Consider the following 14,301-nt stretch of genomic DNA (forward strand, 5'->3'; position numbering starts at 1 on the left):
GTTATAGCAGATGCCGTGTGTGATTTCCCCTCCCTCGTATGAGCAGTGCCTTCGGCAGCAGATTTGGTGGCTCATCTGCTGGTACCAATAATTGTCTTTTGCACTTGGTTGGTGCCCTGCCTGGACTTATTTGTGTTCTGTTGTATTTTGTTATGTTGTATTTTGTTATTTGATGTATTTGCTTTTGTGGGCCATGGCTGCATTGTTTGTTTGCTTAGAAAATTGTGTATATATGTATAGACTGTATGGCAGAAAACCCTGAGGGGGTGGACTGTAGGGTAAAGAAAATATCAGGCTTTTCTGCCCTTCTGCCATCAGGATAGATGATGGATCCTTGTCCTGAATGCATGCCTGATGGTGGGCACCTGGAATAGGGTGTGGGCATAGGTAGATGGGATTCAGCTGAGCTAAGACTGTGCTTTTAAGGGCGGCGTCACAGGGGGACGCCAGCAGCAGCAGTAGCAGCACCAGCACCACCAGCAGCAGCAGCCTCAGCCGAAGTCGAGAAGCAGCAGAACGAACGCTAGAGAGCCCAGATAGAGTGAGGACTTGCTGGGGGCTGGGAGGCCTGCCAGCCTCCCAGCCCCCCAGCCAGCACCCCTGCCTGCCATATGCCTGGTGAACCCCAAATAAAAAACCTGCAAAACTACTGAGGACTCTGACTCCTCCTTTACCCGATCTGCATGGGATCAGAAAACCTGCCTTGTGCCCAGTCCTGCCCTTACAAGTAGTAAAACCAGGCTTCCCTGGTGGTGCAAGGGGTTAAGCACAGACTGTGAAGTTATCCGCAGCCTCTGCAGCATGAATTTGATCCCCTGTCCACCAGGGAGCTAACTACATGGTTCAGTAGATGTCTCCTGTCTCACCAACTGCTCCCCTCAGCAGTGTATTTCAGTCAAGCCACCTGTTCTGTTCCCCACTCTGTCTCTGGTGGATCTTCTCACACCCCACATCTCTGGCCTATACCCCAGTTCTTGTATGCATATGTAGTGGCAGGAAGGCATAGTGCAAGATCTCTGTGATCCAAGCAGACTGATAAAGGAGAGTGCTGGAGGCCTCGGTGGCTTTTTCAGGCTTTTATTGAGCTTTTAACAGGTACACAGCAGGCAGGGGTGCCAGGTGGCTGCAAGGCTAGCAGGCCTCCCAGCTCCTGGCAAGTCCTCACTCTTCCTGGGCGCTCTGGCGTTCTCTTGTCTCATTCTTTCTCTTCTTCTGGTTTCACTCTGTGATGCCACCCTTATAAGCCCAGTCTCAGCCCAAGTGTACCCACCTATGCATGCCCACACCCCATTCCAGGTGTCTGCCATCAGGCATGTATGTAGGACCGCAGGGATCAATTATCAACGCTAATGGCATGAGGGTGGAAAAGCCTGATACGTTTTCACTTACCCTACAGCATAAATAAATAAATCTTAAAAAAATTAAAAGCAGTAAAATCTATTTATAATTCATATCCTCTTCCAGTCCTTATACTTTTAAAATGGGATATGCTTATGAAATCTAGAAATGAAATCTAATGAAATCTAATGAAATCTATGAAATCTAATCCATAAGCCAGTCATTTCTTGATTAATTGATCATTTGATTTTATCTGTTTAGGATAACAATGAAAGATAGTACAATTAAAAAAATACCCTTGATTCCGATAGCAATTCTTGAATCTAGCATGGACTGTAAAAAACAAATAGACTGTAAATCAGACAGAATTGGATTTTATATGTTCAACCACTTACTCTCTGTCTGACCTTAAGCAAGTTATTTTTAACTTTGGCAGCTCAATTTCCTTATGGATAGATCAGGGATTATGCTAATCTGACCAAAGGCTCTAGGAAACTCCTCAAGTTTTTCTTGTCCTCGTAAAACTATGGTTAAGGCTCAATTAAGATCATATAAGATTGAAGTTAAGATCTAGATCACAAGCATCCAATCACCTGAACTGGACCCTAAACTCTACTGTTTTTTTAACTGGTGATCATGAATTAGTTAATATTTCTGTGCTTCAGTTTGTCATCTATAAATAAGGGATAATAATTATACTTACATCATAAGGATAGTGTGAGTATGAAATGAATTTATATATAGAGGACTCACAGATGTTCCTGACATACAACATGTACCAGTTATTACATGAGGCCCATGTACAAATTAAATTGCCCCTATTAGTTCCTAATCTCAAAACTGCAGTGCACACACATCTAAGCATGAGATCAATCTGCACACAAAGCAAAGGAAATGAGAGAACTTCTACCTGTTGATAACGTTTTTCAATCGACTGGATCCTATCCTGTAGAACAGTGAAGAGACTGAAAGACTCCTGTTTAAGTCGATCCTCAAACTTCAATTGAAGTGATTGTTTGAGAAACCCGAAATCCACCTGAAGGGATTTAACAGTCTAAAAGGGGGAAAACATGTTACTGTAGAGATATGGAAATTCTCTGCAAAGATTCCAGTATGTTGCTTAGTTCTGAGCAAATGAACCGGCTATGTGGTTAGGGACCTGTCCTGACTTTTAGGATTACTTCTTGATTGTGGTGTGCAGGTTTATATGCTAATAGAGTACAGGAGAGGAGGCTCCTCAAAGTTACAAGTGGGAGTGGTAAACTGGTATATGCTTCTATGCAAGGCAATTTAGTAATATCCTTCCAAATGACTACTGTAAAGCAACCAACCCATTCCGGGCAGGTTTAGGAACGGTTCTAGCAGCCACATGCTCTTCGCCGTGGTTTGTAGTCACCGCGCTCCTCCGTACACTCCACTCCTCCACCCTCGACACCGCACTACCACCACACCGCACTCTGCTGCACCACCCTTATAAACCCGTCTCTTAGCTCAGGTGGACCCACTTCAGGTGCCCGCCATCAGGCATGCATTCAGGACCACAGGGTTCCCTCATCTATCCTGATGGCGGAAGGGCAGAAAAGCCTGATACCTTTTACCTTACCCTACAACTACATAACCCTCTGACACAGAAATTCCACTTGAAAGAATTTACATTACAGATTCACTGGCATATGAGTGTGCACAGAGTTATTCCTGAAAGTGAAAGATTTGAAAAGACCAAAATGTCCATCAATAGAGGGATAGCTAAATAAATGATATACTTGTGAAATAGATGAGGAAACTCTCTGTATACAGATAGGGAAAGCTTTCCAAGTTATCCTGGGAGTGAAAAAAGAGAAACAAAGTAAGAATTTATGTAGTACTTATCCCATGTGTCAGTTTTATTGATTAGGAGTTTTGATAATAACTCAACATTTGATGGTAAGAAATGTTTCTGTTCCTTTACAATCAAAAAAAGATCCAAAGGCAATATGATAGAATGTCAAAATTTGACAAAACTGTATGGTGGGCAATAATGTTAATAATAACATGTCTACCTCCTGCATACATGGGAGAGACCTAGCAAAACTAAATGACTTGCCTATGTAGCTTCAGATGCCATCTTAAATAGCTTAGCTGAGACAGGACTTGGCGGGAAAAGGAAAGTGAGTAAAGAAGATTACTAGGGAAGACACAGTAGGCAAAGATATATAGATTTCAGTTTTTCCTTTCCCATTGAAGAAAAGGTAAGGAAATCAGGTCTCTCTATCTAGATTCATCTATATGCCAAAAATATGGTATGCTTATTCACAGATGTCAAAAACAAATTCCAAAAAGAATAACAGAACACTTCACTAAATAATTTAACATATAAAGCATAGTAGAATTTGACATAATATATAATTAGCTCATATTAATTTTAAAAACCATACTTATCATTTAGCTCAGCTTGTCAAAGGTGTTAATACTTTAAAAAAATAATCATTTCATTTATGTCAAAGAAATAGACATAGAGGCAAATAATATCTAAAATTATCTTTAAATTACAAAAATAAATCCAGATTTACCTGTACTAGTTTTTGTGTTGATGAACTCAACTCTTTTAGAGGCAAAATTTCACTAGAATCCGTTTGAGTAGCATGGTCTGTGTTGAAAAATCCAACCTTCAAATCCTCTGAAATAGGAAATCTGAAAAAAATTGAGATTAAATGTACTTTATGCAATAAATAATTCCTTAAAAATATGAGATGTGCACATATGTTTGTGTTGATCATATTTTAAAGATTCAAAAGATGAAGTGAGGAGGGCTTTGCATTATCTGTGCATGTTTTGGGGTTTTCATCAGGACTCTGCCAGATTATCAGATTCCCTAGACTGCCTGATTGCTCCACTGATATTCATCTTCTTTCCATTTTCTGAGATATAATTATTTTATGAGCCTCCTTAAAATATCTAATCTACTGACTTACCTGCGCTGCTGCTAAAGTCATTATAAATTATGCACTGCCATGTGAAACAAAAATAAGATAGCGATTTTCAAAGTGTGGGCTAAGGACCCCTGGGCTTCTAGGGCAGTTTTGTAAAGAACCCATGAGTTCAAAATTGTTTTTGCATTAGGGCCTCCCCTGGTGGCACAGCGGTTGAGCGCTGGGCTGCGAGGCTGCCCGCAGCCTCTGCAGTCGCCAGCGAGGGTCCCACATAGCGTGACAGACCTCTCCTGCCGTGTCCGCTGCTCCCCTCGGCTGTGTATTTCATCACTCTGCCTGTTCTGTTCCCCGCTCTGTCTCTGATGAATTCTCTCGCCCTTCCGCGCTTCTGACTGTACCCAGTGCTTGTATAAATAAAATAAATAAAATCTTGAAAAAAAATAGCTTTTCTTTAAAATATATTATTCATATAAATACAGAATTGTATTAAAAATTATAGAATGAATACAAGTACGTTTTCAATTTCTCCCTTTAGATTGGTAATATGGAAACTACAAATACATACAAATAAAAGCTCTTTGAGGTCTCCAACAATTTTTAATACTACAAAGCGGTTCTGAAACAAAAATACTAGAGAACTGTTCCTTTAAAATAATTGTACCTAGCTAAGCTTTGGAAACAACCCAAATGCCCAAAAATAGATGACTGGATCAAGAAGATGTGGTACATATACACCATGGAATATTACTTAGCATTCAAAAAAGATAAACACATGCAATTTGCAGCAACATGAATGGCGCTGGAAGGGATCATGCTCAGCGAAATAAGCCAGAAAGAAAAAGAAAAATACCGGATGGTCTCACTCATAGCACGAATCTAGAAAACTTAAATAAGGGACCAGGAAAAAGAATAACTATAAGAAAGTGAAAATCAAAATCAACAAAAAACTATGAACCAGAGACACTCTATGGGGGGTGGGGGGCAGGGAGGGGAGGGATTGGGGTCAAAATAAGGGGGTTGCAATTGTATGGGGAATATAAAATAAAATTTATTTAAAAAATAAATGAAAAAACAAAAAACAAACAAACAAACAAATAAAATAAAATAAAATAATTGTACCACTGTACTGTATTGGATTTTCAAACTCTCTGAAAAAAATCTGACTAGACCAGGAACAAGCAGTACTTGTAAACTCCCTTTATATACCTTTAATAATGGTAGTAAGTCACCCAACTTTCACACTCTCTGTTCATTTGACCAGCACAACTGTCTGTTTATAAAAATGTCAGCTAAAAAAAATACCACGAAAACCAGACTTTTCAGTGCATACACCAAGACAGAGTTTGTGCTTCTGTCTTCCCTTGTCTGCTGGCCAGCTGGAGTAGACACTGATGGGAGTACCCCATCCCAAGCCCCCCTCAGAACTTCTGATTTCTCTGCCACAGAATTTAGGAGGTATGGGAGGTCACCACCCCAGTGCTAAGGGTACGGTTGGTTTGTTCTCATTCCATCACAGTGATCCCATCCTTCCTGATAGATGTTTTCAGGATTGGCATGGAACTTGGTTCTGGTGTGTATGACATAAAGGAAGATCTGCTGGAGTCTTGTGGGAGAGCCTTTTACCAAGGGGTCTAGAGAAGAAGTTTCCTCCATGACTCTGGATTTAGCCACATTCCACATGTGGAAATGATGCCATGAGCTACCATATCATTTGGTGACTATACAGGGACAGACAATGCAGACATAAGTTTTTAAGGAAAAGGGAATAATTTTGACTGGTGACTTTGTTTAGTCACTAACTCAACTATCTTTGAAAGTTGTCGCACCTCTGGTCTTCCTGTAATACACTAAAATAAATGTACCAATTGGTGAGTGTTTGTGTCAACTATAGCTGAAGGCATCCTAACTGATATTCTGGCCATGAGATGTTAAATGAATTACTTGGCCTTAGTTTCCTCTTAAATAATGGTGCCTATTTCAAAGAACTATTGTCAGGATTCCTGCATTAATAAGAAGAAGTGCTTTGAATAGTGCATAGTAAGCCCTCAAGAAATACTACCCAAGAAATATTACCCATTATTGGTGCTGAGTTGGTGGTTATTATTGCTATTACTACCATGTTTTGAAATATATTTTTTCAGGTTTGAAGAAAACTATCAAAGTGGAGCAATATTCAACTTAAAAGGCTGTGTTTAAATAAAAGCTTTTTAATATTCAAAATAATGACTTTCAATTCATCCCACTAAATATTTCAACTAATCTTTCACACACTCATAAATATCATACTAATGACAGACCTCTCCACAGCATCGTGCAGTTGAGCAGGGAGCATCAGTATCACATAATTTCAACTAAAATTTCTGGTGTTTTCCACAGATGTATTTTAGATTTGGTCTAATTCATTTTAGGAGCTTATATTTTTTCTTAGTAACACAGTACGATTGCAAAAGGCAGACTCCATGGTTCCTGAACATGCCTTCACATTCTTTCTGGGCATGCCAAGAGTGCAAAGTCCTGACCACATTTACCACAGGCCATTCCTCAGAACAGTGTTTGCAATGAGCAACCTTGAGAGATGATGTAATGTTTTCTTCCTGCCGAGGAGCAGGCTTGCTACTCCTCACTATAAAAGTAGTGACTCCCCTAAGCTCAAGGTTCTTCTTTAATGCAACTCATGTGTTGACATCCATGATGGGTCTTTGTGTCACACTCAGCACCTGGAGGGGAAGCAATATGAATGAATGTGAAGCTGTGGATACTGCCTTTGCCATCAAGAGAAAGTTCTTTGTCTCTGACCCAGGGGTCTTGGTTGGGTCTTCTGCCAACAGCCCTGAAACAATTGCAAGCAAACCTTGCAGAGCCTTTTTTGGACTGATCCACAAAAATCTTATCAATAAACGTTTGTGTATTGAATGTCTATTTTTTTAAGAATGATATATAGCAATCATCTAAAGCTTTGTCTACCTAAAAATTTATAACCATTCTTAAAGTCATTTGTGAAAGCTGCCATTAAATTATAATTATTGCAATAAAATTGAGCATGATATTATCCTGCACTATAGAAATGGGTGCATCATACAATCAGTTATGATAATAAATATTAAACATACTTTTGAAAGTATTTTATAATAAGTAGGAGAAAAGCAGTTTTTAAGTGGTAATAACAAAATCTTAGAGAAAATGTGTTTGGTACTTTTCAAATATGACAGCTATTATTGATGACAAATTGCACGTATGGTAATTTTTTTCTAGAATATGTTTTATAGAATTTTTCAAAAATTTCTTTTATGATACATATGGGAATCTTTTCTAAAACATGAAATAAATAAAATCATTATATTCCCAAATAAGTGTCCCTCAAAATATAAATACTTCCTAAAATTACTTTTCTTCACATGTCTATAATTATAATCTTTCATTTGCAGTTAGTAAGGCACTTTACTAAAACCCAGGTTGTATTACCATCCTGCTTTAAAGGACTTTGGTAACCTTCCCCTACCTAAGAGAATTAAATTCAATCTTTTTATTCTGACCTCCAAAATCTGGGTGCAAACTACTTGTTGGAGCTGAAAGCATTTAACATAAAATAATTCATTATCTACTATTTACCAGGCACTGCTTTAGCACCAGCGATAATAGCAGTGGACAAAGCAGTCATTGTTCTCATGGAACTTACATTCTAATGAGAGAAACAACTAGTTAACAAGCAAACAAAAATACGATATACATTCTGAGACAGTGGTTAAACCTTATCTCTCATTATACATACCTTATGTGCCATACATATATGCTTGTTAAATGTTCCCCAAATATACCTTTACCCTGGCAATATCCTCAGCCTAGGAAGCATTCACCCCATAATTCTACATATCAAAACATATAAAGTCACTTTATTTCCCTCTAGCTTCTTTTCCTTCTATGTTCTTCCCTTCTCATAGTGGCAGAATCAACATGGCAGTTATTGACATGGACCCACTTATCCATGATGAGAAAGGCTGGGAACACTTCAGAGGAGAAACCCTAAGTCTCAGTAGCCAAGGCTTTAGGACAGTAGGGGAGCAGGGACAATAGGACAAAGGTAGCAGGCAGAGGAGAGAGGCAGTATGGTTGGAGATTGGGTACACTGAACAAATAAGTAAATCCACTGAAGATGACATTTATTCAGTATCAGAAAAGTTATTTATAAACAGAAAAGGAGTAGAAAAGTACGCTGAGACAATAGAATGGAATTTGATGTCTGGGTACAAATGCTTGGTTTTCTAATAATATATACATGGATATACAGTTACATAAGCATGTTATGTAAACATATATCATACGCATGTATCTAAACATATATTTTTCTAGTTTTGTCCAACACAAGGGCCAAGAAGCAATGAGTACACCAAACACCAGATGTTGGTTTCTAAATATTATCCTCCACTAAAGGGAATCAGGAAAGATGATCCAGAACTGAGATAGCAAAAGCAAAAATAAACTTGGAACAAATATAGGAAATTATAAGTTGAAGATTCTAGATGAAAGGGACATGGAAGTTCTTAGTTCAGTCTGGCAACTTTTCTGTATATTTGAAGTGATCTCAAAGTAAATTATTTTGTAAATGTTGAACAAGTGCTCAACAATCATGTAGGAAAATGACACACTCTGTAGACATTAATCAGTTTCTGCAGTTACCCCAGTGCTCATCAATGGCACTTGAACAAAACAGCCATGGTGTTAGGAAAGGAGCTGACAACAAAGGAGTTGACAGTATGGACTTCCCTTTACAAGGTTGGCCTGGCTGCTACAAGTGCTGAGTGTCCAATCAGACAACATAGAAATCAATACTGAGCCCCCAGTGTGTCAGGATTAGCCAGTCTGGCAGCTCATGGCAGATTGATAGCATTGAGCCTCTTCCATCACCCTCACTGGGATAGACATATATTCTGGATATGGCTTTGCATTCCTTGACATCATGCATTTGTCAGAATCATCATAGATTGACTTAAAGCATACATAATGCACTTAAAGAATACATTATCCACTGATATGACATCATGCACAGTATCCTTTCTGATCATGTTACATATTTCATAGCAAATGATGTACAGCAGTGGGCTCAAGCCTACAGAATTAAGTGGCCTTATCCTATAGTGCATCCCTCAGTAATGGCTGGCATAACAGAAAGGCAGAATAGCTTAGTGAAGATTATGGTAGTTGAGAGAGTTCAGTTGAGCTGAATTGCAGTTGCCATTCAGTTGTGGCCGTTCATGGATGTGGATTTCTATCTTACAGGATGAGGTATATGCTATCTCTTTTATGGCTGTAGGCCCAGGAGTCAAGGATTAGAAGTGGAAGACTCCGCTCACTCTTATACTTAACTATCCACCCCTGAAGTTATTGCTCCTTGTCCTAGCAGCTTTATAATCTTGTTTGGAGGCCTTAGTTCCCAAGGGGACAGTGCTTCCATTTGGAAACCCAGTTGAATTAGATAAGAGTGAACTGAACTGATACCTAGCCATTAGGTAATCCTTATGCCACAGAACCAAAGGCTAAAAAATAGGTGGCTGAAGTGATTGATTCTGATTACCATGGAGAAAGTGGGCTGGTAGGATACAATGGAAGCAAGGAGGACTGTGTCTGGAATCCAGGGGATTCTCTCAGATGCCTCTTAGAATTTCTATTCCCAAGTGTAAAGGTTAATGGAAAAATGTAGCAACTAAAAAAATGATAGAACTTTTGAGAAATGAGGACCTTCTGGAATAAAAATTTGCATCACCTATTAAGTGAGAATCTGCCTGCCAACATCTTTCACCAAGATTTTAACCACTTGACAAACCATCTTCATGGACCACCTCTGGCCAGAAACCTTTGGCAAGTTTCCCTGCCAGCAGCCAAATCCTCTCCCAGAGGTCTTAATCATAGTCTTTGGTAAGGGTGTGGGGGTGGGAGTTTTCTAAATTTGTAGTTCCACCCTCATTTACTATTTCTGCTCTTGGGGTCTGCATTCTACTGTTACAGTACTTGCTTTTACCACCTTTTACAAGTTAAAAATCCTTATTAATATTTAATAAGGCACAGGAAATATCTACTTCCTGTTCAGATACTGGTGAGGTTTCTGCCTCCTGTCTGAACCCCAAGTACTACATCAACATAACAAATACAAACAGCCACATAAATTTAACTTGTTTCTTTATATTCTACAATGTTGCACATTTAAGGGGCCCCCAGGAGTCATCTTTACAGTCTAGAAATGCAGCTTTACCCTCCCCAGTGCCAGGTGGCTCATTTTTACTATTCAACTTCATTTTTCATTAAGCTTGAACATATATGTGTTTTCTTTCCTTTCTAACTTAAGCAAAAACCAAAAACAACAACAACAACAACAACAACAAAAAACCACGAGGACTATAGATTTATGAAGTCTGGATAGTTTTTATTACAAATAATAATGCTACATGTCAATTCTACCTCCATAAAACTGAAAAAATAAATTAGAAGTGAATAAACCTTTTTTTTACAGTAGTTCCTTCTGGTGCTATCACAGGGACAGTAAAGGAGCAAAATCCAAGCACTGAATGGTGTTCTCAATGGGCCCCACTCTCATCTCTACACCAACAAGATCTCAAGCGCTGAGGACAGTTTGCCAAGACCTCTAAGAGGCTAGGGAGGGGGCACTTTAGGAACTCTGGGCAGCTAAGCAGACATGCTTGACTTAAATCTTAACACATGTGTGCCCTCATTCTCTTGTTTTTCTGACTGAAGCTCAGACTACATTGCTAGCAGGAGTCTCTCTCCCTCTCTTCTCCTTCTCATTCAACTTGTAAATAAACATTTTTTTTCCCCTCTGCACATCTGCTTTTAGGTCTTGTCCCCAGTTCTTAAACACAGGGATGAGAACTCATAACCTGGGTCATCCGCGTTTCCCCCAGAGCTGCCCTGCCATAACATTACAATAATACAATGTGATATTTTAAAATCAGGGTCAATAACTCCATCCTCCGGGGCATTTAAAATAATATTAGTGTTATTTATTGGGTCTTCATTTGTTCCATGTGCATTGTTAAGATAAACGCATTAATAGGCACATTTTCCCCTCAGGTTATCCTCCCAATCATCTCATAAGAGAGAAATTAACCTTCTTGTTTTGAATATCTGGGAACTGAGGTTCAAAGAGTAAAATAACTCATCTAAATCCAAATGCCTGAAATCCCAGATTTGTGTTCTGCTCTCCTGGTGAGGATAGGCATGTGATTCTAAGGTCTCTTAACTTTTATATGACTGATTCAGAAAGATCTGGCTCATTCATAATCTAAGTGAAAAATGATGGTTGATTCTTCAATTTCCTTTCAAATTCCAAATCTCTAATTTTAGATGACAACCCCGTTGCTTAGAACAGAAACCCACATCACAACAATTAGCTAATTGGATCCTGCACTGTCCTTATTTATAGTTTCAGTGATTCCATTTCTGAATAATAGCTTGGTGGTTATGCATAAAATGCCATCTTGGAAAGATAATGATTTTCAATTAATTACATACCAAATTAACTTGTTAATTTATAATAGAAAACAGATCCATAAATGGTTATTAGTAGAATGCAATGACATGTCTCACTGATCGTAGAACACACTAGCCTAGTGAACATTACAGACAAGTTCCTGTACTCCAGACCCTTCCTGGGGTTCTTCTAGAACTGGCCCTATGTATCCCTTTAACTGGCAGCTTATTTGTATCCTTTGATATTCTTTGTAGTACTCTGTAATAAATGGATAACCTAGTAATTAAATTGATTTCCTGAATTCTGTGAGGCACTCTAACAAGTTAACTGAAGCTGAGGAAGCATTGTGGGAACCTCAGGTTCACAATCTACAACTGGTCATCAGACACATAGATGACAACTTGGACTTGGGAGTGCAGCGAGGATGGGGGCTTGGGGGGCAGTCTGGAGTCCAAGTCCATGAAGGAAACTGTATCCGCTGAGAACTGGAGAATTATTCGGTGGTGTTGAAAAACTCGTCAGACCATCTCATTCACTGCTGAAGTCCCTTCAGGGCCTCCCTGGTGGCACAAGGGGTTAAGATGCAACCTATGAAGCTATCCACAGCCACTGCAGCACGAGTTTGATCCCTGGCCAGGGAGCTACCCACATGGCGCAGCAGACCTCGCCTGACTTGCCCACTGCTCCCCTCAGCTGTGTACTTCGGTCAATCTGCCTGTTCTGTTCCCCCACTCTGTCTCTGGTGAATCCTCTCACTCCCCCACACCTCTGGCCCATACCCCATTCTTGTATGCATAAATAAATAAATCTTTAAAAAAAAAGCTGAAGTCCTTTCAATGACAATCTAAGTCCCATACCACCTGGCACTACTTCCTCATCTCTGTTATAATCTCCTCTGCTCTCTCTTCTTCCTCTCCTCTACCCACACTGGTGTCCTTGCTGGTCCAGGAACGTCCAGTCCCACTTCTATCTGCCTCTTGTTCTCCACCTGGATATATACTCTGACATATCTCCCCCTCAATGAGCCTACCAGGGTTGCAGTCAGTACTTGAGTCTCTCCCACTCATACTGAGGCACCAACACATATCCTTAACATTGTGGGTGAAAGAAATTAACAAGGACACCAGTGGTTCCTTTGTTCAGGAAACCTGCATTTTCTGAGTTCCTGGTACTCTCAGTCTGTCCTCAGAACCAGCCAGTGTGTTTTGCTGGAGAGCTATGCCCCATGGAGCCCAGGAATCCAGGACAGGAAATCATTCCTATCAGGAAACAACTAGAATAGGTTAGACACTATGTCTATGGTACCCAGCATGTGCTCTCTCCAATATGTGTATTTCGCAACCACCACTAAATCGATGCTGTGTGTTGCCTGATTCATTCTTACAAGTTTCTTAATACAGGTGAGTCAGGAACGCTGAGCTCAGCAGTGCGATTTCATTGGCTAAATCCCATTTACACACTAAGTATAGCTGTGGTCCTTTCTATTGACTAACCTGCTGCCTTAGTGTGTGGGTGGGGCTCACCTCTAAGCTTCATCAGCAGCTGTGAGACTCTTGTACTAGAAAATGGTAATTACTTCCATAGCTGCCAACCTAACCCAGTGCTGGCCACTTACCAGTTTTAAAAGGGTTTTAGAAAGAAAAATACATTTTCCCAGAAACATCTGCTTTACAATATCCAAATAACAAAACTGAGGCAAAGGAGACAAAGAGGAAAGACATGGAAAAAAAAAAAAAAAAAAAAAAAAAGAAGGAATAACCAGGTTTTCCCAGCTGAACAAAAGTAGAGCATTCCTCTGAAACCTTTCATTAGTGAAAGGGCATATACAAGTACTATAAATTTATACGGAATATTTTTTGAGTACTCCCACTTCCAAAAATACCCTACGAAAGCACTCTAAACAACACATAAATCCTGAAATAGCACTAACATATAGTGAAAGCACAAATGATAAATAGTGCGAAAAGTTGATATAAAAGCCATTTTTAAAATGGGGTCAGGCAGCAACAGAGAAATCCCATTACCAGGCTTGTTTGAACTGGACCAGAGAAACTTACCTGGACAAAAAGGAGATTTTTTTTTTAAAGATTTATTTATTTATGCATACAAGAGCTGGGGTACAGGCCAGAGGTGCAGGGGGTGAAAGGATTCACCAGAGACAGAGTGGGGAACAGAACAGGCAGACTGACTGAAATACACTGCTGAGGGGAACAGCGGGCGAGTCAGGAGAGGTCTGTTGCACCATGTGGGTATCTCCCTGCCCAGGGATCAAACTCATGCTGCAGAGGCTGCTTCATAGGTTGCGTCTTAACCCCTTGCACCACCAGGGAGGCCCCCAAAAGGAAATTTTTAAAGAACCTAGTTAGCAAACAATTCTTTGAGAAGTCATCCTTTACCACAAGAACTGATGATTGTGGATTTTCCTGTGGACAGAATCAGCAACAATTGTATTCCGCCAAGAATAACTTCATCATATCCTTCTAAACAATTTACCTCATCTTTTTTAAAAAAGATTTATTTATTTATGCATACAAGAACTGGGGTATAGACCAGAGGTGGAGGGGGTGGGTGAGA

The 14,301-nt window shown here is 39.7% G+C and overlaps 1 protein-coding gene across 7 annotated transcripts in view; it reads right to left on the reverse strand.

The window, feature by feature from the left end:
• CUNH10orf67 (chromosome unknown C10orf67 homolog) overlaps positions 1 to 14,301 on the reverse strand; it is a 139,038-nt gene that overhangs the window by 66,858 nt on the left and 57,879 nt on the right. For 5 of the 7 annotated variants that reach the window (XM_054695147.1, XM_054695146.1, XM_054695148.1 and 2 more), the window contains 2 exons: positions 3,888 to 4,008; positions 2,249 to 2,392 (listed from right to left, as the gene is read on the reverse strand). In XM_054695147.1, coding sequence (XP_054551122.1) covers positions 2,249 to 2,392; positions 3,888 to 4,008 — 265 coding nt within the window. Of the gene's footprint in view, positions 1 to 2,248; positions 2,393 to 3,887; positions 4,009 to 6,544; positions 6,965 to 14,301 lie in introns of all 7 variants that reach the window. The other 2 variants (XM_054695145.1, XM_054695150.1) reach the window with 2 other exon arrangements.

The sequence above is a fragment of the Talpa occidentalis genome, unplaced genomic scaffold, assembly GCF_014898055.3.
Source record: "Talpa occidentalis isolate TD23 unplaced genomic scaffold, MPIMG_talOcc4v2.1 talOcc4.14, whole genome shotgun sequence".
NCBI classification, from domain to species: Eukaryota; Metazoa; Chordata; class Mammalia; order Eulipotyphla; family Talpidae; genus Talpa; species Talpa occidentalis.